General features: G+C 39.8%; 1 protein-coding gene across 16 annotated transcripts in view; it reads right to left on the reverse strand.

Annotated features, from left to right (window-relative positions):
• Positions 1–2,246: 2,246 nt before the first annotated feature.
• Positions 2,247–27,745, reverse strand: part of LOC106869246 (mitogen-activated protein kinase kinase kinase 14) — a 68,047-nt gene continuing 42,548 nt past the window's right edge. For all 16 annotated transcript variants that reach the window (XM_089349829.1, XM_089349823.1, XM_089349833.1 and 13 more), the window contains 8 exons: positions 26,230–26,377; positions 23,569–23,706; positions 17,368–17,503; positions 15,959–16,111; positions 12,513–12,724; positions 9,884–10,022; positions 5,604–5,662; positions 2,247–2,577 (listed from right to left, as the gene is read on the reverse strand). In XM_089349829.1, the coding sequence (XP_089205955.1) occupies positions 2,503–2,577; positions 5,604–5,662; positions 9,884–10,022; positions 12,513–12,724; positions 15,959–16,111; positions 17,368–17,503; positions 23,569–23,706; positions 26,230–26,377 (1,060 nt within the window). In that variant the 3' untranslated portion in view covers positions 2,247–2,502. The remainder of the gene's footprint in view (positions 2,578–5,603; positions 5,663–9,883; positions 10,023–12,512; positions 12,725–15,958; positions 16,112–17,367; positions 17,504–23,568; positions 23,707–26,229; positions 26,378–27,745) is intronic.

Below are 27,745 nucleotides of genomic sequence, written 5' to 3' on the forward strand. Positions count from 1 at the left end.
AGGCTATTTTGACCTGGTATAATCTTTATTTCTGAGTATTTATTAGTAGATTAAGAAACTAAATTATGATCAGATTAAGTTATGAAACTGCAAATCAGAATTATAAAGAAAACCAGTTTCAGTTAATAAATTCTCAATGAATTTATGTATAAAACTTCTCACCATGAAAGCACGCTGCCGATGAGAGTGTGAAAGTGAATAAGAATAACATGCTGAATATAGATATGTAAAAATTTTGATAGTTGTCATAGAGAATTTAGTCTCTCTCTATCACCTTTTAACAGCATTATATATGAAGAGACATTAGAACAATTTTACAACATAATAAAAATAAGTTTTATTGTTCTGATGATGCTTGGTTTCACAATTCCTGTCATTCAGCTTAGCAGCCACTGATTAAGTTGTAGTTGGTATTGGAAGGTTAAGGGCTTCCTTGATGCCTGCCAGAGAAGCAAGTAGCTATCACCATCGAAGGCATTGTGGTGAAGAGTGCTTCGTTGAGGAGTGAGGAGTTGTCATGTAGAAGGTCTGTCCTCAACTCTCTGAGAAAATGAAACTCACTGTTTTAGTACCAGTTTTACTACGCATGCGCAACTTGAGGGGCTTCCGGTGGTGAAGTCCCTTGCACATGCGCTGAATAGTACTTCCTCAATGGCGGCTATAATTTCGCGCCACTACAGATAAAAGCTGCGAGAATAAATAAATAAATTGGAACAGTAAATGAATTCAGAGGCTGCTTAAGGGGAATAAGGTAGTGCTAGAAAGAAAGGGTAAATTTTCTAAAGAAGATTGTAAAAGTGAATAACCAGGATGTATATTGGTGAAGTGATGCTTGTTTCAATCTCTCATTATACCCACCAACCATCCTCTCAGCATATTTCATAATACAGCTCGCTGTATGGTATGTAGTGCTAGCTCAGAACAACTGCCACATTATTTCATAACAGGACAGAAAAATTAATTTTCCATTGTGAGATATATTATTGAGAAGCTTCATGTTTAGAATGAATTTACTGCCTTTGGTAGGTAGGTACACAACACTATCCTAGCACAGCCAGAATATATGTCTCTACAACATTGGTAATAAAAGGTAATGGTGGAAGTCAATGCTAACAGTCACTCTCTTCTACACAGATTTTGTATGGTTTATCTGATATCTGGTTTAACAAGGGTGGACTATCTATTTAAAAACAGTTTGGTTCAGCCCCCAACTGAAAGTTTTGTAGGTTTGTTACAGGAACCAAATCTAGCTCTCTCTCTCTCTCTCATATGTATAGTTATATACATACAAAACAAGAATGAGAATAGAAAAAAATCACATACCGTACATTACCAACGATCATTTCAGTTTGCTAACATATTTAGATATGGAAAAAAGGTATTTTTTTCAGTATCTTTTTATACCAGTCAATATATACTAAAATGTATGGTAACAATGTTCTCAAAGCAATCCAAAATGGGCTAAATTCAAAGTGCTTTATAGCTGTCTGGTTGAATTTATTAATCCCTTTTACTTCTTATCATATATGTATTTATATACACATAAATATGTAACATATAGTATAATTATAAGCAGGGCAAATTTTAGCCATTTCTCCGCAGACTGAAAAAAAATGACGAACAACCTTTATCGATTATATATATATGCATATATACATACATATATACATGCATATATGGGTACAGGACATAAAAAAAAAAAATGTTAAACACAATGAGAAACGTAACATAGAAAACTTTTCTTGAACAACGAAAAAAACAGAGAAACGAGACATGCAACATAAAGAATATACCCCTTCGTCAGTTGTCCCTGTTTCATCTACTCCGTGTTTCGAAAACACACACAAAACAGGGGTTTCTGCATACTGCTTGTCTACCAAATTTAACTCAGAAGGTATTGGTCAGATTGAAGATATAGACGAAAATGTACCCAAAATGCTGTGCCGTGAGACAATTCAAAACCAGGTGGTTGTTAAGCTAACCTTTTAAACACTATGGCTTTGCTTGCATCCATAAAAATTTGGATAATTCTGAAGAATAGCAGAAATAATTTCTTTTGATTAGATAGGCAAGTTGGTATAATATCTACCAGTAGATATTTTAATGATTCTGAACAAGTGAAGAACAAAGTTATTTCTGGCCAAGTTTAAGCTGAACTCAATAAGGCTTAAAAAAAAAAACGTTGTTCCATTTGTAGTGTCAGCATTATTTTTCACTGCAAACGTGATGAATAAAAATGAAGATAGTTACATATATAAGGTATAATTTAATATTGATATTATACATGATCATAACTTTACCAATTCATGAGAGAAGATAGTAAACTTATGACATTCATACTGTTCACCAAAAACATTAGCAACATAAGTGAAGTTAAATGGTTTCCACCAGAAATTGTAATGGGGAGGAGGTGGTTTGTCATAGACTTGGCTCATTAGAAGCTTGCTTTTATCTTTATAAAAGATTGCCACATTACTGCTGCATAAGATGGCTTCATTTTCTTTATTTCCCAACAGTAAAGATATCATAGTCGATTTCTAGTAGAGAAGAGCCATCAGTGACGTCCATGTTTTCATCCTGGACAAAATGGAGAGTAAAAAACGAAAGCGAAATTAAAATATATATAAATTTTGCATATTATACATATGAAATTATTAAGTATACAAAATGTAGCTGAATAACTTAATCTTTCTATTAATATTCATTTGTTACTGAATAGACATGACTGAATGCAATCCAATTGTGACATTCTTGTCTTTTTAATGACTTGTAGGGATGCAGTATTTTGTTATACTTTATAGTATATACTAAGTTTGTATATTAAACATTTGTATAAGTCAATATCGTGTTCTACTGTGTTAGCAGTGCACTTTACATCACTTGTTAAGATTATCTCTACAAATATTCTATAGAAATTATGACCAGCTCTGATTTTTGTTATGTTTTGTATCCGAGACATATCCTGTCTTTTTGTATATTGAGGACTATATATTTTTTTTTTTTTTTTTAATGGTTTAATCAAAGAAGGAAAGGCAGTGTCATGGCCACTTCCATGAGCATGGAAGAAAAAAACAGGAAGTTATCTTCAGTTCAAAGGCCTGGCCTGAATTCATGCAACAGAATTAGCATAGCTTAGGTCTGTCATGAGGCCTAGGACTCATAAGTCTGGAACTTAAACTGGTTTCTATGTCATATAAATAACAGAGATTACAGGACTGCCTCCTGAACGGGACACCAGTCCTTTGCAGGGTTAACTTCTCATTTACAGCTGAGTGAACTGGAGCAACATAAATGTATTTTGCTCAAGAGCATAACACACCACCTAGTCCAGAAATCGAAACCTTAATCTTATGATTGTGAGTGCAACACCACACCTGCTAGGTCATGCACCTTGACTGGTAACAGAGTGGCACCTTGGGTCAAGAGATGGTTTTAAACCAGAAAACAGTTGAAGTTTACCATACAAGAATAAGGTGCCCATTGGTTAACTTCTGCATCCAGCTGACACTGAAGACCTTTTGGAAAACCTGAGTATAGTAGCCATTTAGGGACTTAGCCATGAACTTAGTCAAGATCCAAGTTTCACACCCTTAAAGAAGGATTGTCTTGATTGCTGTTACAAAATATCTCCTTCAAATTTTACCCTACCATCTTAAAAATGGATGAATATACTTGATAAAGAAGTTTGTTCACTTGTTCATTTTACATTTGTTTTTCTATGCTGGCAGCAACTTGAGTGACTGCATAAAGAATCTGAGTCTTTGAAAAAAGAACTTCATTTAGTATGGCTTCAGTACACCTCGCTGAAAATACTATAACTTAGTATTGTAGTGGCGCGAAATTATGGCAACCATTAAGGAAGTACAATCTACGCGTGCGTAAGGGACTTGCCTTCCCGGAAGCCCCACAAGTGCACATGTGTAGTAAACCAGTACTTAAAGCGTTTCGTGCGTTTTCTAAGCCTCTTTAGCATGATGCCTTTGATGTAACAACAACTTGCTCTTCTCAAATGCCCCAACAAAGCTCTTAATATCTCCAGATGCTGATTACAAGTTAACCAGCGGCTACCAGGATGAATGACACAGGTTTTGTAAAGCCAAGCATCACCAATATAAAACTTATTTTTATTATATTGTTAATTGTTCTACTGTTTCTTAATATATAATTTTGTTAAAAGGTGATAGAGGGAGACTAATGTCTCTATTGCTACTATCAACCTTTTACAGTATCATAGTTTAGCCGAGAAAGTGACTGAACATCTAAGACAAGGGCCAGCAACAGGTGGGCCATTTAAATGTTCTCATTGAGACTCAGGCCTTTTCTAAATTAAAAAATTTTAATGCATTTGTGGGTCATTGAGCAGTTGATGACCATCAAATAATCTTTTGTCTCACAATTTGTTTAAATTTTGTTTACATAAGGATTGCCAGTAATGGAAAGGATGTTACAGGCTGGGATACATTTATATATAAAATACGATATAAGAAACAACTGGGTCATGGAAAAAATGTTAAAGGTATCCAAAGTGGACCGTTACAAAAAGTAATCGATCTAAGGGTATTGAATGATAATATCCTCAGGTCCTGATTGGGTAAATCTATGATGAAAGGCAATCCAACCAGCATGGAATGTTCAAGCTGCCATTTTCTTAAGACATAGTGTGCCATAGAATACACCAGTTTTGAAGCCCCCTGAAAGGGCCATGGATGCTGTTTTTGCTCCTCTGACTAAGCTACAGAAAAGAAATTCCATTTCCAGAAACCTTATTCCAATCATTTCAAACACTTAGATGCATTAACAACATATGAGACATTACAACACATAAATGTATTGTTGTTGATGAGTTGGCTAAGACAGCAAACTGGCAGAATAATTAGCATGCTGGACAAAGTGCTTTGTCGCATTTTCTCCAGCTTTATGTTCTGAGTTCCAATTCCACCAAAGCCAACTTTGCTTTTCATCTTTTCAGGGTTGATAAAATAGTACCCGTTGAGCACTGGGGTTGATGTGATTGACCAGCTCTTCTTGTACAAAATTCCACGCCTTGTGCCTATAGGAGGAAGGATTATTATTATTATTATTATTATTTAGCTCCATATAAGCCTTCGTTGAGTAGACCTATAATCAAAAGGTTTCCAGCTGTGGCCATCCAGTTTTCTTTTCAGGAACACTGTATCTACTACTACTACTACTGCATTATTCAATGTGTCCATCTTTTTCTTTTTGTAATATGGTAGGGTGTGATTTGAGAGAGATTTTAGGCTGGTTTTTTCGATCAGGTCAAATAACAGCATAGAGAACAGAAAACATTCAGTGAAAATGGAAGAGGCAAATTGGAGATTTTCAGTAAAAACCAGTGTTAAGACAGACAAAAGCAAAAATGAAATGAAGCAAATTTAACCCTATAACACCTATCAGTAATGATTCTTGAAACGTTAATCAACATTATTGCATGTAAGCAATTATAATTTTGGCAGTTCATTAGTCATACTTTTTAGACTTGCCAATTACTTTTTACTACATATTGATAATTTGGGTGTTTTAAGGTTAAATTTACATCACTGGAATTGATTTAAAATTGAATGCAAGTGTAGAAATCTTACTGGAAAGTTTTCAGGAAAAATAAGTTTTGCAATATTTTCTAATATTTCAGGTGCTTCCTCTGAAAATAAGGAAAATATGCTTATTTAAAAAAAATCAAAAATGAGAAAACAAAGAAAAATCTACTTTTATTACCATAAGCACAGGCATGGCTGTATGGTAAGAAGTTTGCTTCCTAACCACAGAGTTTTGGGTTCAGTTCCACTGTTTGGCACCTTAAGCAAGTGCTTTCTACTATAGTCTTGGGTTGACCAAACCCTTGTGAGTGGATTTGGTAGTTGGTATGCATATGTATGTGCATGTTTGTGTCTGTCACCCATTGATTAGATCAATGGGTGACAATCCTGTCTTTTAGAATTATCTGGGACTCCATTATAATGGTATTGTTCTTATAGATGCAGGTTTTCATACTGCCAACTGAACAACTGTCAACTAATGAACCTCCATGTGGTTACTTAAACATACTAGAAATAGCAGTCTAATCTTTTTTTGAACACACTCTAGTATGTTGAAAAAAAGAACACATGGATAATATAGTCAGGGGTATATTAAGTCTTAAAAAATATATTTTAAAAATATAGAAGGGCATGGCTGAAATGCTGGATAAAATTGACTCAAAACTAATTTACAACAAAAACACATTGACTCAAAAGCAAATTTTGTCACAACTTCCATTTTTTATAAAATGAATAATGAAATATAATATGATCTTTTAAGTCTCATTACATTTGACCTGTGAAATACTGTATAGGTTGTCAAACAAATAGCTGACAAGGCAGTAGATCCTGTTTTGTAAGTAAAAGGAACGTATGTAAGTAGAGTTATGTGCTGTAGTGTTGAACTCAAAACAATGGCTGTAGTGTCTTGTTAACTTAAGACCATATAACCTGTATTTTACCACTTTAATATATCAGAGTTTCATGCTCCGTTGGATGTGTAATGTCAATGTGAATACCCGTCAGAGTGTAAGTATCTTGAGAGAAAAGCTGAACATTAGAAGCATCAGTTGTGGTGTGCAAGAGAGACGATTGCGCTGGTATGGACATGTGGTGAGAATGGATGAGGATAGCTGCCTGAAAAAGTGCCACACCCTAACAGTTGAGGGAACCTGTGGAAGAGGTAGGCCCAGGAAGACCTGGGCTGAGGTGGTGAGGCAAGACCTTCGTACATTGGGCCTCACCGAGGCGATGACTACTGACCGAGACCTTTGGAAATGTGCTGTGCGTGAGAAGACCCGGCAAGCCAAGTAAGATCGTTGCCAGTGCCCCTGGACTGGTTCTTGTGCGGGTGGCACATGAGATGCACCATTTTGAGCGTGGCCGTTGCCAGTACCGCCTGACTGGTTCCCGTAGGATTTTCGAGTGAGATCATTGCCAGTGCCCCTGGACTGGCTTGTGCGGGTGGCACATAAAAGACACCATTTCGAGCGTGGCCATTTTCATGCGGGTGACACGTAAAAGCACCCACTACACTCTTTGAGTGGTTGGCGTTAGGAAGGGCATCCAGCTGTAGAAACTCTGCCAAATTAGATTGGAGCCTGGTGTTGCCATCCGGTTTCACCAGTCCTCAGTCAAATCGTCCAACCCATGCTAGCATGGAAAGCGGACGTTTAAACGATGATGATGATGATGATGATTAACACCTTAGCTATGCTAATTGATGTTTTATCTTGTCACTCAGGTCACAAAAAGGTCACGCAACTAACATAACATTTTAGAATTGAATTTTTATACAGTTATCTCTCACCATATCGTGGTTCACCTATTGCGGTTTATTATTTAATCTTACGTTGATTTCTCTGTGGTGTTGTTTTGCATTTATGATAAAATAAATATATACAAATTATAAAACTAAAAACAAAAAATATACAGTACAGTACTGTTTCTATTTCACGGATTTTCACGAATCGCAAGGGGTTTTGGAACGCGACACTAGCGATAGTCGAGGGATTATTGTAAAGTTTGAAAATAGTATGACAATCAAAATAACTTGTCTTTTGGTATACTTTGTTCAGTTTGTTTATCAACAACTCGTGTATTTAAAAGGTTAAGTAGCTACAGAGCTGGAGTTCAATAACAACAACATACTGATAATTATGGCTTTCATATTATTGTACGATGACTAAGTCTTTCCTTTCCATGAAATGATGTCTTGTCAAGCACTAACAAGCATAATGTTTTGATTTCTCAAATATGTGTAGGCATGGCTGAGAGGTTAAGTCTTGGGTTCATTGCGTTCAGTTCCACTGTACAACAACTTGGGCTCTAGGCTGACTAAAGCCTTGTGGGTGGCTTTGGTAAAGGGGAAACTGAAAAAAGCCTGTCATAAATATATGACAAAAGACGGAGATACCTGGGGTCTTTCTGCACTCAAGAGGACCTGTACTCCATAGCAGAAGTGTTAAGGTTGCTCTCCCTGGTGAAGGAGATTGGCCTGTAAGAGCCCTGTGTTGGTGCCGTATAAAAGTGCTCATGTGGTGTCACGTAAAAGCACCCAGCACCCCCTGTAAAGTGGTTGGCATTTGGAAGGGCATCCAGCCATAGAAACTATGCCCAATTAAACTAGAGCCTGGTGCAGCTCTGGTCAAATCGTCCAATCCATGCTGACATGGATTGGACCGTTTGATCAATGATGATGTGTGGGTGTGTCTTTGTGTTCTGTCTGTCGTCCCCCCTCCCCCACCACCATTGCTTGACAACTCTTGTCAGTTTGTTTAGCAGTTCAACAAAAGAGATAGATAGAGTAAGTATCAGACTCGATAAAAAAAATTTAAAAAAAGTACTGGGGCTGAATTGTTTGACTAAACTCTACAAGGCCATGTCAAATTTCTGAAACAAGTAAAAGACTGCAAATGTGGGAGATAGAAATAGCTGATTAAAAACTAGGATTGATTTAATCAGCTAGCCCCATCCTGTACTGCCACTTATCACTTCCTTCTTGAGTTCTTTTCTTTTGCCTTCTCCTCTACACTGATGACATTCACCATTGATCACACCTCTATCCTTCTACATTGTTCACTACGTTACTCTTTGCTCCTATCTGTAACCACCTATCATTCTCCTCACATACTCCTATGAACTTACCCATCCCTCCTGATACTCGGTTTGGATTCTCTTTTTATACTCACCTTCTCATATTCTCTGATACATTGTCACCAATATCTTTGTTACTCACAACTGCTCTTACATAATGTGAAGCAGCCATATATCTCTTCTGCAGCAAGATACCTGTGCTTGTTCATCTATCATACCTCTTTAACCTCTCAACACCTAGCATAAACCCACCAAGCCACCTCCCCATCTACTACAACCCCTCTCAGTTGAGGAGTCTTCTTTGTTTTGCAAGTTACTCGGTGACCCTATTAGAGCTGGTGCCCCAAAAAAGCACCAGTACACTTTGTAAAATGGCTGGCATTAGGAAGGGCATCCAGTTGTGGAAACCATACCAAAGCAGACAATGGAGCTTGACACCATCCTCTGGCTTGTTGGATTCTGTCAAACTATTCAACCCATGGCAGCCTGGAGGACAGATATTGACAGGCCAATGCCAGTGACATGTAAAAAGCACCTGTGCTAGTAACACATACAAGGCACCTGTGCTAGTGACATGTAAATTGCACCTTTACTGGTGACATTTAAAGACACCCAGTACACTCTGTAGTGGTTGGCATTAGGAAGGGCATCTAGCTGTGAAACCAAACTAAAATAGACTGGAGCCTGGTGCAGCACACTAGCTCCAGTTAAACCCATAACAGCATGAAAAACAGATGATGATGATGATATTATATATATATATATATATATATATATATATATATATACACACACACTGAACAATACAAATTAGATATCTTTTTGAACGCAGAAACACTGGATGAATTACCCTTACAAAGTGGAATAATTTGTCAACAACCAGCCATTTGTTGACAATTTTTTCTGCTTTGTAAGGGTAATTTACCTAGTATTTCTGCTGTTCTAATGGCAATTCTGCATTCAATAAAATATCATCTAATTTGTATCGTTCAATACACATTTCAATATCATAGCAATGCACTTTGGGCATGTGTATTCTACTGTAGCCTCGACTTGACCAGAACATGTGCAGAAGTCTGTTGCGTGTGTGTGTATAATAATAATAGTGCATTTATTAAATGCAAGATCAGGTGCATTACAACTCGAAAAAATGGGTGCATTGCTATGATATTGAACTCAGGACCTGGTGCCTTCAAAGTAAATTTCTTAACAACATGACTATACATGTAGATAAAAAAAATTTTTTTTACCTCTGATGTCTTTCAGTTTTTCTGAAACAGTTTTTTTCAGATCTTCTTCATCTTTCGTTAATTTTACATCCAGGACTAGTTTGACAAGACTCAATAATTCTTGCTTATACTCAAAACTTAATTTAAAATCATCAGAATGCTAAAAGATAAGCAAATAGAAATTAATAGTGTGAAAAAAAAAACCCCAAAAAAAATCAGGAATTGAAAAAAGCATAAAAAATTTTTTTTTGTAATGCTGTCTTTGCTGTTGAATATGTGTTCCCCACAGAAACAACCGCAGTGATGATGAGGTTGAATATGTGTGTGTGTATGTGTGTGAGAGAGATAGAGAGAGAGCACACATGTGTGTGTGTGTGTGTGTATAAAAATAAAATAGTTTGCAACAGTCTTTGGTATGTTGAGCATGTGTATTTCCACAGAATCACAGTAATGGTGAAGTTGAACATTGGTAAGGACCTTGAAGATTTGTGTTGTATGCTTGCCAGTGCCGCTGGACTGGCTCCTGTGCAGGTGGCATGTAAAAAACACCTTTTTGAGCGTGGCCATTGCCAGTACCGTGTGACTGGCCCTCGTGCCGGTGGCACGTAAAAGCACTCACTACACACTCGGAGTGGTTGGTGTTAGGAAGGGCATCCAGCTGTAGAAACTCTGCCAGATCAGATTGGAGCCTGGTGTCGCCTCCTGGTCCACCAGTCCTCAGTCCAATCATCCAACCCATGCTAGCATGGAAAGCGGACGTTAAACGACAACGATGATGATGAATGTCTCTCGTGTCTAAAGATTCTATTGGTTCTACTGATTTTAGCATTAACACAAAATCATAATTTTTTTTTTTAGGGGAGGCAGTGATAGGGAAGAATTCCATTTCATATTTTACCAATTCTGGTAGAATGAAAGATTTGAACTCAGAACATAAAAGAATGATACTAAATATTAAAAAGCAGTTTCTCTACTATTTCTACCACTTCTCTGTCTTTTATTTCCATTAATAATATTGGTTTCAAATTTTGGCACAAGGCTAGTAATTCTGGGGTTGGATGAGTTGATTACAGCAACCCCAGTGCTCAACTGGCACTTATTTTATCGACCATAAAGGAATGAAAGGTAAAGCTGACCTTAGCGGAATTTGAACTCAGGATGTAAAGAGATGAAACACCATTAAGCATTTTGTCTGGTGTGCTAATGATTCTGCGAGCTCTATTGCCTTATTTCCATAAGTAATATTGGTTTCAAATTTTGGCACAAGGCCAGGAAGTCCTGGGGAGGTGGTTAGGTTGATTACATAAACCCCAGTGATAAACTGGCACTTATTTTATCGACACTGAAAGGATGAAGGGCAAAGCTGACCATGGCAGAATTTGAACTCAATGTAAAGACAGATGAAATGCCACTAAGCATTATTTTGTCTGGTGTGCTAACGATTCTGCCAGCTTGCTACCTTATTTCCATCTCTGAGTGGTTGGCGTTAGGAAGGGCATCCAGCTGTAGAAACTCTGCCAAATTTAGATTGGAGCCTGGTGTTGCCATCCGGTTTCACCAGTCCTCAGTCAAATCGTCCAACCCATGCTAGCATGGAAAGCGGACGTTAAACGATGATGATGATGATGATGATGATGAATATTAAAAATATAATTTTATTACCCGCTCCTGTCCCTTTATCATGCTTTTATATCCTTCAATATTATACCTCACTCAGCTGAGGTCTTGTCTTGTGGGTACTTGATGACCTCGGAAATGCTGGTGCCATGAAAACAAGCACACAGAATGAAGTGATTGGTATTAAGAAGGGCACCCAGCTGTAGAAAGCATGCCAAAGTAGACCTTGGAGCTTGGCACAGCCCTCTGGATTGTCGGGTTCACATCAAACCATCCAATCCACATCAGCATGGAAAAAAAAGGGTGTTAAATGGTGATTATAATGATGATTATATCTATTTAAAAACAATATTCTCATATTTTAAAGAATGACAAATATCTCTCAATATCTATTTAGGCACAATTGCAAGGTTAAGAAGCTCTCTATGGAACCATGGTGGAGGCGCAGTGGCCCAGTGATTAGGGCAGCGGATTTGTGGTCATAGGATCACGGTTTCGATTCCCAGACCGGGCATTGTGAGTGTTTATTGAGCAAAAACACCTAAGGCTCCACGAGGCTCCGACAGGGGGTTTGTGGCGAACCCTGCTGTACTCTTTCACCTCAACTTTCTCTCACTCTTACTTCCTGTTTCTGTTGTGCCTGTAATTCAAAGGGTCAGCCTTGTCACACTGTGTCACGCTGAATATCCCCGAGAACTATGTTAAGGGTACACGTGTCTGTGGAGTGCTCAGCCACATGCACGTTAATTTCATGAGCAGGCTGTTCCGTTGATCGGATCAACTGGAACCCTCGGTGTCGTAAGTGACGGAGTGCCAACGACGACGATGATTCAGCATTTTCTCTTTCAAAAGGTAACTTTGCCATTTCACAAATATAAAGCAGTAAAATAAGAATTGGACAGATATAAGTACTACTGTCAGTATGAGCAATTAAAAACTGCTGAGGGCAATGTCCCAGCATGGTCACAGACTGAAATCGGTAAAAGAATAAAAGGGATTGAAGTAAATGCAAAGTAAATGCAAATATACCTACTTTATTTAGTTTTGTCTCCCAGTTCTTCTGAAGATCAAATACATCATTGAATTTCTCTGTTACATACACTGATGTAAAAATGCGGATAATTCCTTGAATGTCATTGACAACACGGTCATCTTTTAAGCTTTTCACTCGTCCAAAATCAATCATACGCAACCTTAGAACAGAGTCTGATGGGTCTTGTTGGGGCTGTAACATAACATTTTCTTCTGCAACAGAATAAAATGGATTTTAAAAAAATTAGTTACATTTTTATTCTTAGGGGCAAGGTCAGGAAGAAATGATTATTCTTTTGGCCTTTGCCAGCATCCCCATCCTCGACTGGTGGAATCGATGCTGTTCATGTTCTGTTCTGTTTATAGAGTTGAAGTTGATGACTGCAGGAAAGATGTGATGTTTTCTCGAGGTGTACAAAGACTGTCTTTTCTTTGTTGTTGAAGCAGACAAGATTGGCTCAAGGTGGTTAGGTTGCACATGAATCGTGGTTGAAGACAGAAAGGTTCATCATCATCATCGTTTAACGTCCGCTTTCCATGCTAGCATGGGTTGGACGATTTGACTGAGGACAGGTGAACCAGATGGCTACACCAGGCTCCAATCTGATTTGGCAGAGTTTCTACAGCTGGATGCTCTTCCTAACGCCAACCACTCCAAGAGTGTAGTGGGTGCTTTTACGCGCCACCGGCACGAAGGCCAGTCAGACATTACTGGCAACGGCCACGCTCAAATGGTGTATTTTATGTGCCACCCGCACAAGAGCCAGTCCAGGGGCACTGGCAACGATCTCGCTCGAAAGTCCTTACACATGCCACGGGCACAGGTGCCATCCCGATTTTGCTTTAAAGAAGGATGACAAATGGTATCATGTGTGTCAATGTGGATGTTGTTGGGGATAGTAACATAACAGAATTCTGGGAAAAGTGAGGAAGATTGGTGCATTTAAGATGAAGCTTGAAGTGAGTAAAATACAAGTGTATAGAAGGATTAAAGTCATGCAAAGTAAAGCTTGGTGCAAAGTTTAAAGAGAAAGACAGACTATGAGTGGCATTAAGTCCAGTATATTTGAATTTAACTAGTGTGCAATCACTAACTCATTGTGCAACAAGCTGGTATTGTCTTATGGCTTAGTTGGAAAGAGAAGGCTGCTCCAAGTCTGATGAAATCAATGGAGTTTATATTCAGTTTCAGCAAGCTGACATCTACAAAAAAATGTTCGTGGGAAAGAAAGACTGAGTGACATGGTTAGTATGGGACCTAGCCAGTAAAACAAAAGAGGAGTGATGAAAGGATGAGGGTGGTATACAACTTGCTAGTTCAGAGGAACTGAGTCCAGTACAGTTACGATAGAAAAGGTTGGAGGAGGAGGAGACAGTACAAGTAAATGTCAGAAGTTTTTGTGTATTCTGAATTAAATGAGCATTGAGAAAATTTTGAGATGTAGAATTCTTTATAGGATGACAAAGTATAGTGACAATTAAAAGACAAAAGGGTTTTAGTATCTATCAACAGGAATGCATATCACAAATATGGTAGAAGTAGCACATAAATGGGATTTATAATTAGACTTCATGAGAGTCAAGCAGTGCTCAAGGATAAGATAATTTGGGAGACCCAGCCCACCAGGGTGTAGCCAGCCCACTTATGCGTACCTTTCCTTCATTGGACACTAAACTCTGTTTGTGAAGACCTGTTGAGGCAAATGAAATTGATCCAAATTCGACGACTGGCACCCATACCAACCTCTCCTTCATTGGACACTAAACTCAGCTTGCGAAGACCTGTTGGGGCATGTGAAATCGAAATCGTAATTGAACCAAATTCGATGACTGGCACATGTGCCAATGGAGCGCTAAGAGCACCATCTGAGCGTGATCATTGCCAGAGCAGCTGTCTGGCTTCCGTACCAGTGGCAGGTAAATAACACCATTTGACCATGATCATTACCAGCGTCACCTTACTGGCATTTGTGCTGGTGGCACATGAAAAAATATTCAAGCAAGGTCGTTGCTAGTGCCACTGGACTGGCTCCTGTGCAGGTGGTACGTAAAAAACACCATTTTGAGCGTGGCTGTTGCCAGTACCGCCTGACTGGCCCTCATGCCGGTGGCACGTAAAAGCACCCACTACACTCTCGGAGTGGTTGGCATTAGGAAGGGCATCCAGCTGTAGAAACTCTGCCAAATCAGATTGGAACCTGGTGCAGACATCTGGTTCACCAGTCCTCAGTCAAATCGTCCAACCCATGCTAGCATGGAAAGCAGACGTTAAACAATGAGGATGATGATGTTGTTAGTTTATGGAACAGAGGCTTGACTAGTTTTCTTTTTGTGCAGGGATAGTGAACTTGCAACCTAAAGAGGGCATTAGGCATTTGAAGTCTTTAAGTGCAACATTCTAAAAGAAGTTTGGATTTGTATGAAAAAAAAACAACATTTTTATTGATTACATAGTATTATTGTGAAGGTCTGCAGCCTAGTGATTAAGGTGTTGCACCCACTATTGTATGATTAAGGTTTTGATTCCCAGACCAAGCAGTTCTTAAGCCAAACACTTAATTTCATGTTATTCCAGTTCATTCAGCTGAAAACGAGTTACCTTGCAACAGACAGGCATCCAATTTAGGGGGAATGTTGTGACCTTGGTCACATATATGCCACAGGCCTGCCTGCCTGCCTACCCAGTGGGGTGGAATCATGTGAAAGCTACAATGTAAGGAAGCACATTGTGACCAGCAATGTATAATGACATCCAATAGTCTGGTCAGTACAATGATACAGTGACATACATATTTCTGCATGGCAGTAAGACACAGGCTGTGACTAGTGAGGATATGCGAAGACTTGAAAGAAATGAAGCCAGTATGTTTCGCTAGATGGGTAATATCAGTGTGCATATTTGATTCGGCAAGTGTCTTCTACTATAGCCTCGGGCGGACCAAAGCCTTGTGAGTGGATTTGGTAGACGGAAACTGAAAGAAGCCCGTCATATATATATATATGTGTGTTTGTGTGTCTGTGTTTGTCTCCCCACCATCGCTTGACAACCGATGCTGGTGTGTTTACGTCCCCATAACTTAGCGGTTCGGCAAAAAGAGACCGATAGAATAAGTACTAGGCTTCCAAAGAATAAGTCCTGCAGTTGATTTGCTCAACTAAAAGTGGTGCTCCAGCATGGCTGCAGTCAAATGACTGAAACAAGTAAAAGAGTATCAAAATTTAGTAGTTTTAAGAAAATGGCACATTAGATTGTCATGAGGGATTTTTATAAAATGATGTCTGAATTGACTTAATCAGATTATTTTTTCAGTATGATACATAACTTTTTTTTAAAAAAAGAAACACTAAAAGGTGTATCATTTATGTAGTCTTATGCAACACTAGAAAATAACACCAATATTTCAGTGAAGTAATTTTTAAAATGTGAAAAACAGATACAAAACGTACCATGTATATCATCATGCAGCCAGTTTTTTGAATGCATAGTAGAAGAGGCTTCCAATAATCCCTCGAGAACATACAGAGAAAAATAATGAAGAAGACTTGGATACTCTCTCAGTTTTCCCATTCGATCATTTATTACATCAGCGAGGGTGACAGCTGGATATAAGACATAAAAATTATTTCTAAAATGTTTAACACACCAAATAAATAAATATATAAATAAAATTAAAATAATAAACAAAAAAACATCACTAAAGTAATGAGTACAGTAACTGATTTTTGATAGAATTCATGATGAAATATAACGATCAAGTATTGATAGCTGATTAATCTCTGTAAAGAAATTCCCTCAAAGTCAATAAACTGGATTGACAAAAATAATCAGTTCGATTGTGGATTAGTGATCATGGTTACAAGACATTTCTACATAAAAAAGAAAGAGTGGCTGTGTGGTAAGTAACTTGCTTATGAACCACATGGGTCCGGGTTCAGTTCCACTGCGTGGCACCTTGGGCAAGTGTCTTCTACTATAGCCTCGGGCCAACCAAAGCCTTGTGAGTGGATTTGGTAGACGGAAACTGAAAGAAGCCCATCATATATATATGTATATGTATATATATGTGTGTGTGTGTTTGTCCCCACAACATCGCTTGACAACCGATGCTGGTGTGTTTACGTCCCCGTAACTTAGCGGTTCGGCAAAAAGAGACCGATAGAATAAGTACTAGGCTTACAAAGAATAAGTCCTGGGGTCGATTTGCTCGACTAAAGGCAGTGCTCCAGCATGGCCACAGTCAGATGACTGAAACAAGTAAAAAAGTAAAAGAGTATTCAAAAGGGCTTCTTTCAGTTTCTCTCTACCAAATCCACTCACAAGGCTTTAATTGGCCTAAGGCACTTGCTCCATGTGCCGTGCAGTGGGACTGAACCCGAAACCATGTGGTTGGGAAGCAAGCTTCTTACCATGCAGACACACCTGCTCCTATTGGTAATTTATTTTATTGACCCTGATGTAACGTAAAGTTGACTTTGGAGGAATTTGAATCCAGAATGTAAAGGGTTGAAAGAAATACAGCAAGGCATTTTTGTTGACACTCCGATGGTTCTGCCAATCTACCATTCTAGAGCAAATGTCCTCTACTGTAGTCTTAGGTGAAGCAAAACCATGTGAGTGAAATTTGATAGACAGAAACTGTGTGAAAGCCCTGAGGAGGGACTGTTCTTATTTTGGGGTGGCAGACTTAATTTATCACCCAGTTTAACAATTAAAATATATTTGCCCCAGATACCACATTGTGTGATTGAACTTGAAGCTTCATGATTGCAGAGTAAACTTTCTAACCCTTCAGCTGTGCCTGCATCCATGATTAACATGTTTAACACTGTTTTGAATAAATTAGAAGGGAACTTACCATTTTTGAGTATTTCATGATGAAGCTCAATTTTCCCATCAATTTTGTTGAACATGTAAAGATTTGGGAAATGACTGCATCCTTCTAGGCTCACCCAGGCACGAATTTCATTTGTGTTGAATAATGTTAACATTACCTGAAATGGTTATCATAATATTATCTCAGTTAACCTCACATCATCATCATCCGCATCATTATTTAACATCCGCTTTCCATGCTAGCAAGGGTTGGACGATTTGACTGGGGACTGGTGAACCAGATGGCTATGCCAGACTCCAATCTGATCTGGCAGAGTTTCTACAGCTGGATGCCCTTCTTAATGCCAACCACTCCGAGAGTGTAGTGGGTGCTTTTTACGTGCCACTGGCATGAGGGCCAGTCTGGCGGTAGTGGCAACGGCCATGCTCAAATGGTGTTTTTTAGGTGCCACCTGCACAGGAGTCAGTCCAATGTTTTGTTCGCATACCACCGGCACAAGTGCCAGTAAGGCTAAGCTGGAAACTATCACGCTCAAATGGTGCCTTTTACGTGCCACCGGTACAATAAATATCATTATCTTAATTCATAAACTGAATTTTGTTTACTTCATGACAGACATACCTTTTGATCTATAATGGGCATGAAATGATGATGATGAAGCTGATGCTGGTATATTTTATGGATAGATAATAGGAGGGAGAGTAACAGCCATGCTCCTTTTCAGGGCTTCTGAGGACAGTAAGAGGAAGTTATCCTTAGAATGAACAAAGCCAGTTCTGAATGCTTGCAAGAGAGTGGACTCAGCCAAAGTCACATATGAGTCAAATGGTGGTGGTGTTAAAGTCTACCAGAGATCTTTCCAATATCTTTCATCAATCTAATTTCATTTACACAATTTGGGTTGATCCAAGGCTATGATAGGCGGCCCAAAACGATGCAGAATGGGATTGAATCTGAAACTGTATAATTGCAAAGAGAACTTCTTAACAACACAGCCATAACTTGAACCCATACCATCATCATCATCATCATCATCATCATCATCGTTTAACGTCTGCTTTCCATGCTAGCATGGGTTGGACGATTTGACTGAGGACTGGTGAACCAGATGGCTGCACCAGGCTCCAATCTGATTTGGCAGAGTTTCTACAGCTGGATGCCCTTCCTAACGCCAACCACTCCGAAAGTGTAGTGGGTGCTTTTACGTGCCACCGGCACGAAGGCCAGTCTGGCGGTACTGGCAACGGCCACGCTCAAAATGGTGTATTTTACGTGCCACCTGCACAAGTGCCAGTCCAGCGGCACTGGCAACGATCTCGCTTGAATGTCTTTACACGACGCTGGGCACAGGTGCCATCACGATTTCGCTTTCCCCAACAGGTCTTTGCAAGCCGAGTTTCGTGTCCAATGAAGGAGACGACATTGGCATGGGTGCCAGTCGTCGAATTTAGTTCGATTTCAATTTCCCATCCAAGGAAAGTTAGAAGTAAAACTTGATTCTGAGAGTCATTAGGTTAAAGCTAGAGGTGGTTTGGCTTTCTAAATCTATCTCTATTATTACAGATTATTGATATTATTAACAGAATCAGATTTAGACATAGTGAGGCTTGAAGCCATGCGATTCCACTAGAGGCTTTACTTGGCAATACCAACTTCAGGAAACCTGCCAGTCACCTAGTCACCTACCGCTCCGGCAGACACTCAAGCCAAATCGACTACATCCTCGCCAGAAATAGGGAAAGAGGGCGGCTTATAAATGCCAAAACCTACCCTGGCGAAGAATGTACCCCACAACATAGATTAGTAGTTAGCGACTTTGGGATCAAGGCAAAATGGGTGCCCAGAATTAGACCGGCTTGGAGGAGAAGGGTGTGGAAGCTTAAAGACCCTGCAAATGGACAGAGACTTAGAGACAAGTTACTTGAAGCATTTAACGAAATAGAAGGGGATATAGCATCATACAACGTGGAAGACAATTGGAGATTTCTGCGGGACAACCTGTTGAAAGCCACCGACCAGATCTGTGGGTGGTGTAAGGTCCCCTCTCGACCCAGAGTAACGTGGTGGTGGAACAAGGAGGTAGACAGGGCTATTAGACAAAAGAAACAGGCTTGGAAGGACTGGAAGAACGGTGGTAGCAGGGAATTGTACCAATGTGCCAGAAGGGAGGCTAGGCGACAGGTTTATTTAGCCAGAGGGGAAGCAGATAAGAAAAGATTTGCCAATGTTCTGCGCCGTGAGGACCAAAGACTCGAGGTATTTCGTGTTGCAAGACAGTGTAGGAGAGAGAATAGTGATGTCGTAGGAGAGAAATGTGTTCGCATGGATGATGGTACGCTTGCACTAAATGAGGATGCAAAGAAAGAGGTCTGGAGATGCCACTACGATAGATTGCTTAATAAAGAGAATGAATGGGAGGAAGAGAGCCTGCCGTATGTCGACCCAATAGAGGGACCAGCTATCCGAGTCGATAGTACCAGGATAGATAAAGCAATTAAGAGTATGAAGACCGGGAAAGCCCCCGGCCCATCAGGAATCACTGCAGAGATGCTCAAAATATCTGGCAGTGTTGGCTATAGCCTAGTCACCCGTATTACAAACCAGGTGATACACAAAGGAGTCATACCCAATGACTGGTGTAGCAGCATCATAGTCAACTGCTACAAAGGTAAAGGTGACGCTTTAGATACAAATAATTACAGAGGCATCAAGCTGTTAGATCAGGTTATGAAAGTTAAAGAGAGGGTCATAGTCCAACTAATTAGGGAGGGAATCAATTTAGATGAGATGCAGTTTGGGTTCGTGCCAGGTAAAAGCACTACTGATGCCTTATTTCTAGTAAGACAGCTGCAGGAAAAATACCTAGCCAAGGATAAACCTCTGTACCTGGCTTTCGTTGACATGGAGAAAGCCTTTGACAGGGTCCCCCGATCCCTTATCTGGTGGTCAATGAGGTAACTTGGGATAGAAGAATGGTTAGTGAGAGCTGTGCGAGCCATATACAGAGATGCTGCCATTAAAGTGAGGGTTGGAAATGAGTACAGCAATGAATTCCGGGTAGAGGTAGGGGTCCACCAAGGTTCCATCCTCAGCCCCCTCTTATTTATCATAGTCCTCCAGGCAATCACAGAGGAGTTCAAGACACGTTGCCCCTGGGAGCTCCTCTATGCTGATGACCTTGCCCTAATTGCGGAGTCACTATCAGAACTAGAGGAGAAGTTTCAGGTGTGGAAGCAAGGTCTAGAATTGAAGGGCCTTAGAGTCAACCTAGCTAAAACCAAAATCCTAATAAGTAGGAAGGTAGATAAAACACAAACCCCTTCAGGTAGATGGCCCTGCTCAGTATGTAGAAAAGGAGTAGGTAGTAACTCTATAAGATGTACCCGGTGCAAGCTATGGACACATAAGAGGTGCAGCAACATCAAAGGTAGGTTAACTAGGAAGTTAGTTTTTGTTTGTGGCAGATGTTCAGGTGCAATAAAAACTGTAAACAAACAGAAAACAACTATCTCATTCCAGGGTGAAAAACTAGAGGTAGTCGATAGCTTCCGCTATCTGGGCGACCAAGTTAGTAGTGGGGGTGGGTGCGCTGAAAGTGTAGCTGCTAGAATAAGAATAGCCTGGGCAAAGTTTAGAGAGCTCTTACCCCTACTGGCGACAAAGGGACTCTCACTCAGAGTATAAAAGGCAGACTGTATGACGCATGTGTACGAACAGCCATGCTACATGGCAGTGAAACATGGGCTGTAACTGCTGAAGACATACGTAAGCTCGCAAGGAATGAAGCCAGTATGCTCTGTTGGATGTGTAATGTCAATGTGAATACCCGTCAGAGTGTAAGTATCTTGAGAGAAAAGCTGAACATTAGAAGCATCAGTTGTGGTGTGCAAGAGAGACGATTGCGCTGGTATGGACATGTGGTGAGAATGGATGAGGATAGCTGCCTGAAAAAGTGCCACACCCTAACAGTTGAGGGAACCCGTGGAAGAGGTAGGCCCAGGAAGACCTGGGCTGAGGTGGTGAGGCAAGACCTTCGTACATTGGGCCTCACCGAGGCGATGACTACTGACCGAGACCTTTGGAAATGTGCTGTGCGTGAGAAGACCCGGCAAGCCAAGTAAGATCGTTGCCAGTGCCCCTGGACTGGCTCTTGTGCGGGTGGCACATAAGATGCACCATTTTGAGCGTGGCCGTTGCCAGTACCGCCTGACTGGCTTCCGTAGGATTTTCGAGCGAGATCATTGCCAGTGCCCCTGGACTGGCTTGTGCGGGTGGCACATAAAAGACACCATTTCGAGCGTGGCCGTTGCCAGTATCGCCAGACTGGCCTTCGTGCAGGTGACACGTAAAAGCACCTACTACACTCTCTGAGTGGTTGGCGTTAGGAAGGGCATCCAGCTGTAGAAACTCTACCAGATCAGATTGGAGCCTGGTGCAGCCATCTGGCTCACCAGTCCTCAGTCAAATCGTCCAACCCATGCTAGCATGGAAAGCGGACGTTAAACGATGATAATGATGAAAACTGTGAGTCATGGAACAAGTGTCACCGGAAATCATTGAATGAGTGTTGCTGTTGCGACTCCAGTCAGAAAATTTGTGTGACCTGTGTCAACACTATTTTTAAATTTTCAGAATTTTTCTCACAAATGACAATCTCAAGATTCCTAACTCACCACAGTTGTCTGGTTCATTTGAGAGAAAGAGAAAGATCTGATCTAGAAAGAAAATAATAACAACTGAACTTAGCAAAAAAATGTAAAATAAATTTATGAGGATTTTGAAGCTTTTTGCTACAGCTTCTTTAGCTTTTGCTTACATCAGGATTTAGTTATTAGCTGAGTGAAGATGTGTATTATTTAAAGACTATACTTAGCAAAACTGTGGAGGTGCAATGGCCCAGTGGTTAGGGCAGCGGACTCGCGGTTTCGATTCCCAGACCGGGCGTTGTGAGTGTTTATTGAGCGAAAACACTTAAAGCTTCACGAGGCTCCGGCAGGGGATGGTGGCGAACCCTGCTGTACTCTTTCACCACAACTTTCTCTCACTCTTACTTCCTGTTTCTGTTGTGCCTGTAATTCAAAGGGTCAGCCTTTCACACTGTGTCACTCTGAATATCCCTGAGAACTACGTTAAGGGTACACGTGTCTGTGGAGTGCTCAGCCACTTGCATGTTAATTTCACGAGCAGGCTGTTCCGTTGGTCGGATCAACTGGAACCCTCAACGTCGTAAGCGACGGAGTGCCAACAACAACTTAGCAAAACTATATTACTATACTGCAAATGTAAGCCAATGCATATATATAGAAGTATGTGTTTAAAAAAAAAGCTATGTTCATTTAATAAAAAGAATAAACACATGTCCTCTTTAATCTAAGATGCTCAAGTATAAAGATGTCATATTATCAAAGTATCTTTATAGGTTGAGCTAGTATACTTTTACTAGGTTCAGCCATTGGACTGTGATCACACAAGAGCAGTTTCATTAAAGGTGTAGTTGATTTCACCAATTTTAGTAAATGACTGATACTTGTTTAATCAACTGCTTCATTGGGGAGATGTGAAATCAACTTGGGTAGGACATGATTCTACCAGCTACTGCTATGTAGAAGTAGATATATGAATTCTTTTCTTTAGCACTTGCAAATAAACATAAATTACTGTTTTCTTATCAGAGATATGCATCAAGAATTGTTTAATTCAGAGGATGAGATATTCAGTTTCTAAGGAAATATACAACATTTTGAACTTGCTGGTGTCACATAAAAACCACCTAGTATACACTGTAAAATGGATTGCATTAGGAAGGGCATCCAGCCATAGAAACCATACCAGAACAGACAATTGGGGCCTGGGCAGCTCTCTGGCTGGCCAACTCCAGTAAAACCGTCCAACCCATGCCAGCATGAAAAATGGACATTAAATGATGATGATGGAAGGAAAATATATAGTTATGTGTGTACCTTCATATTGACTACTAATTCTCTAAGACAGCACAGAAGGTTAATAAACTACAATGTCATCACTATTAATGGTAAATATTTACATATCTTTGGATTGTATCATTGAAAGTTAGGTATCGCTGAATGATATTAGTAAGATATAAACAAAATACAAGTATTGTATGTATGAAACGCAACATTTTTTGTTTAGTTGCTTTACATTGAAATAATATGATTTTAAGTGAATGTTTTTGTCTTCTTTAGTTTTGTATATATAACTTACTGTTTTCAAAGCATGGTCTGTATTAGATACCCGATCTCGAACAACAACTATTTGACCATTTAATCCTTTGCCTAAGATTTCATCCATAACATCATAATCTTTACCTTCTTTGTATGTCCCTGCTAAACTTTTGCCGATCTGTAAAGAGAAAATAAAATAAAACGATTAATTTCTGTAAAAGGTAACTTAGAAAATATTGCAAATATAAAAGAAAGTAATAATTAGAATTGTTCTGAATCCTGACCTAGTCCTATATACCCACACATACGTGTGCGTGTATATGTGTATGTTTGTTGTGAGTGTTGTGTGTCTATATGTATGCACAGTGTTATTGAATCAAGGGTTCTGTAACCCTTGATTCAATACCATTGTGTATAAACTCTGTATTTGGAATGACCAATTTCAAAGACTGTTGGATTTTACTCATAGGGAATTGGAATCTTAATAATGGATTTCCAAATGCAATGACCCATCTTAAAGACTATTGGATTTTACCCACAAGGTATTGGAATCTTATATGTATACCATTCTGCCTAAACAATGGATTTACAACTACAATATCCCTACATTCACTCCCTATTTGCTATCTTATCTAAACTAACTATTACTTAAGCATCCTCTCACAACGTCTCTGATGAAGGCATCTAATAAATATCTTGGAAACAGCTGTAAGACCTTCTATTTATAAATGTTCTATATTATACACAGCCTTGGTTTTTTTTATCTCATTACGAAATCCTTATATTCACATGCTGATATATGACCTACGTTGGACCCCTTATTCACATAATCACCAAACCTGGAGCTTAACTATGGTCTATCCACAGCACTTACTCAGCATTACCTGACACCTCCGGGTCTAATTGACACCACTTTCATCTTTATTGAAACCAACCTTCCCAATCTCCCATATAAAAACGCTCCACATTCCCTGAACTTCCCCCAGCCAAGTCTCGCTCTTGCTGTCACAGCTGCTTCACATCCGTCCTATCTCCCAAATAACAAAACCCTCTCACCGTTTCCATCACGTCACATAAAGTACACTCTGTAAAATGGTTGACATTTTCAGTGCAGACAAAGTTATAAACATAATTTTATTGGTTTGCAGGGTTCCAGGGATGAGATAAGAATCGGAAGTAATTTTAAGAAAAAGTTCTTGAACTAAAGAATACATTAGCCAAAATAATTTACCTCTACAATAAAACTGTTACTGTTGCATTTGTGTAACATACAAACTTGGAATTTTAGTGCTATAATGATAATATATTTCACATATATATCCTTCAAAAATTCTAAGTTTCCAGAAATTTACCAATACTATTTCTGATTAATGTACCATTTCCTCTTTATGACTGTTTTAATGTTCACTTTTCTATCTTTTGTGTTCTAGGTGTAGGAGTGGCTGTGTGGTAAGTAGCACGTTAACCAACCACATGGCTCCGGGTTCAGTCCCACTGTGTGGCATCTTGGGCAAGTGTCTTCTACTATAGCCTCGGGTCGACCAAAGCCTTGTGAGTGGATTTGGTAGACGGAAACTGAAAGAAGCCCATCGTATATATATGTATATATATATGTGTGTGTGTGTGTTTGTCCCCCCAACATCGCTTGACAACCGATGCTGGTGTGTTTACGTCCCCATAACTTAGCGGTTCGGCAAAAAGAGACCGATAGAATAAGTATTGTGCTTACAAAGAATAAGTCCTGGGGTCGATTTGCTCGACTAAAGGCGGTGCTCCAGCATGGCCACAGTCAAATGACTGAAACAAGTAAAAGAGTAAAAAAGAGAGTATCCTGTGTGCTGTGCATGGAATTCTAGCTTTCTCTGTCAACTGTCCATTCGATGGCTGTCCTTGCCAGTCTTTCCAAGGGCAAGAGCAATACATAGCCAAGTAGCTTCCGACATCTAGCTGTGATGCTGTCATGCAGTTTACTTTGGCCAGCTTTTCTCATGGTTTCATCGTTTGTGATGTGGTCAAGCATGGTGCTCTTCCACCTATTTCTAAGGTACAGGCAATGAAAAACATTCATCATATTGCAAATCCTATTCACTTCCATGTTTCACTTACTTTTTTACTCTCTTTTACTTGTTTCAGTCATTTGACTGCGGCCATGCTGGAGCACCGCTTTTAGTCGAGCAAATCGACCCCAGGACTTATTCTTCGTAAGCCTAGTACTTATTCTATCGGTCTCTTTTTTCTGAACCGCTAAGTTACGGGGACGTAAACACACCAGCATCGGTTGTCAAGCGATGGTGGGGGGACAAACACAGACACACAAACACACATACATATATATATATATATATATATATATATATATATATATATATATGCATATATACGACAGGCTTCTTTCCGTCTACCAAATCCACTCACAAGGCTTTGGTCGGCCCGAGGCTATAGTAGAAGACACTTGCCCAAGGTGCTACGCAGTGGGACTGAACCCGGAACCATGTGGTTGGTAAGCAAGCTACTTACCACACAGCCACTCCTGCGCCTTGTATACAATATTGTAAGAATGAAACTCATCTAAAATAAAACTAGTGGTTCAATGAAGATAGTCATTTCATAGGAAAACCTAGAAACAGATAATAAAAAAAGAACCAAAATGACATTAATATAATCACGATGCAAACAAATTGTAACTTATGAACAAACAAACCTTTGTCGGATCTAATAATACACCATCAGGTGCTTCTTCAGTTTTGATGAGATTATAAAACTTTAGACAACTTTCTATAACTTCGTTTTCATTCGTTTTGGGGCTTGCTATTTTCCCACAATGTGTTGTAGCACCTTTTAACTTATTGCTGTAAATGTGAGAAACAATAAAAAAAAAAAAAAAGAACATTTCATTTAGAACAAATCAATTTTAAATTATTCATTGTTTAACGTCCGCTTTCCATGCTAACATGGGTTGGACGATTTGACTGAGGACTGGTGAAACCAGATGGCTACACCAGGCTCCAATCTGATTTGGCAGAGTTTCTACAGCAGGATGCTCTTCCTAACGCCAACCACTCAGAGAGTGTAGTGGGTGCTTTTACGTGCCACCGGCACGAAGGCCAGTCAGGCGGTACTGGCAATGGCCACGCTCAAAATGGTGTATTTTATGTGCCACCCGCACAAGAGTCCAGTCCAGGGGTACTGGCAACGATCTTGCTCGAAAATCCTTACACATGCCACGGGCACAAGTGCCAGAAAGGCGACGCTGGGCACAGGTGCCATCATGATTTCGCTAAGTTACAGGGACGTAAACACACCAGCATCGGGTGTCAAGTGATGTTGGGGGAGGGACAAACACAGACACACAAACATATATAAACATACATATACACGACAGGCTTCTTTCAGTTTCCGTCTGCCAAATCCAGTCACAAGGCTTTGGTCGGCCTGAGGCTATAGAAGAGACACTTGCCCAAGGTGCCATGCAGTGGGACTGAACCCAGAACCATGTGGTTGGTAAGCAAGCTACTTACCACACAGCCACTCCTGTGCCTATTTGAACTATAAATTAAAAGGCTCTTAAATTAAATTATACTAGTTTCAAGTTACTGAATCATGGCCATACTGAGGTACCATCTTTTAGGGTTTTTGTCTTGGAAGGAACAAATTGACCTGGGTATATAAAGGGATGTAAAATACCACAAGGTATTTTTGTTAAATGCTCAACTAATTCTTCCACTTTCATACACACACACATTATAAGATTTATTACTTGTTTCCCCACGTTTGCAGCAGCTAGACAGCTCTTCTCCAGCACAGCGTCTTACCACTTATTTACCCCACTGACTTCATTTCTTCCCCTGTCTTCTTCTTCCCAACTGGGTTATTGCACAGTTTCCATTTCTCAAATTTCAGCCATAAGACTTAAGTAATCTCTGATTTTGTGCAGTCGGACTGAATCCAGTAAGACATATTGCAAAACAAATTTTGTAACTGAGGATGATGGTTATGCCTGCATCCACATACAAGTAAAACATATAAGTTTTTTACCATCATCATCATCGTTTAACGTCCGCTTTCCATGCTAGCATGGGTTGGACGATTTGACTGAGGACAGATGAACCAGATGGCTACACCAGGCTCCAATCTGATTTGGCAGAGTTTCTACAGCTGGATGCCCTTCCTAATGCCAACCACTCCGAGAGTGTAGTGGGTGCTTTTACGTGTCACCG

The sequence above is a fragment of the Octopus bimaculoides genome, chromosome 3, assembly GCF_046866305.1.
Source record: "Octopus bimaculoides isolate indiv1 chromosome 3, ASM4686630v1, whole genome shotgun sequence".
Classification (NCBI taxonomy): Eukaryota; Metazoa; Mollusca; class Cephalopoda; order Octopoda; family Octopodidae; genus Octopus; species Octopus bimaculoides.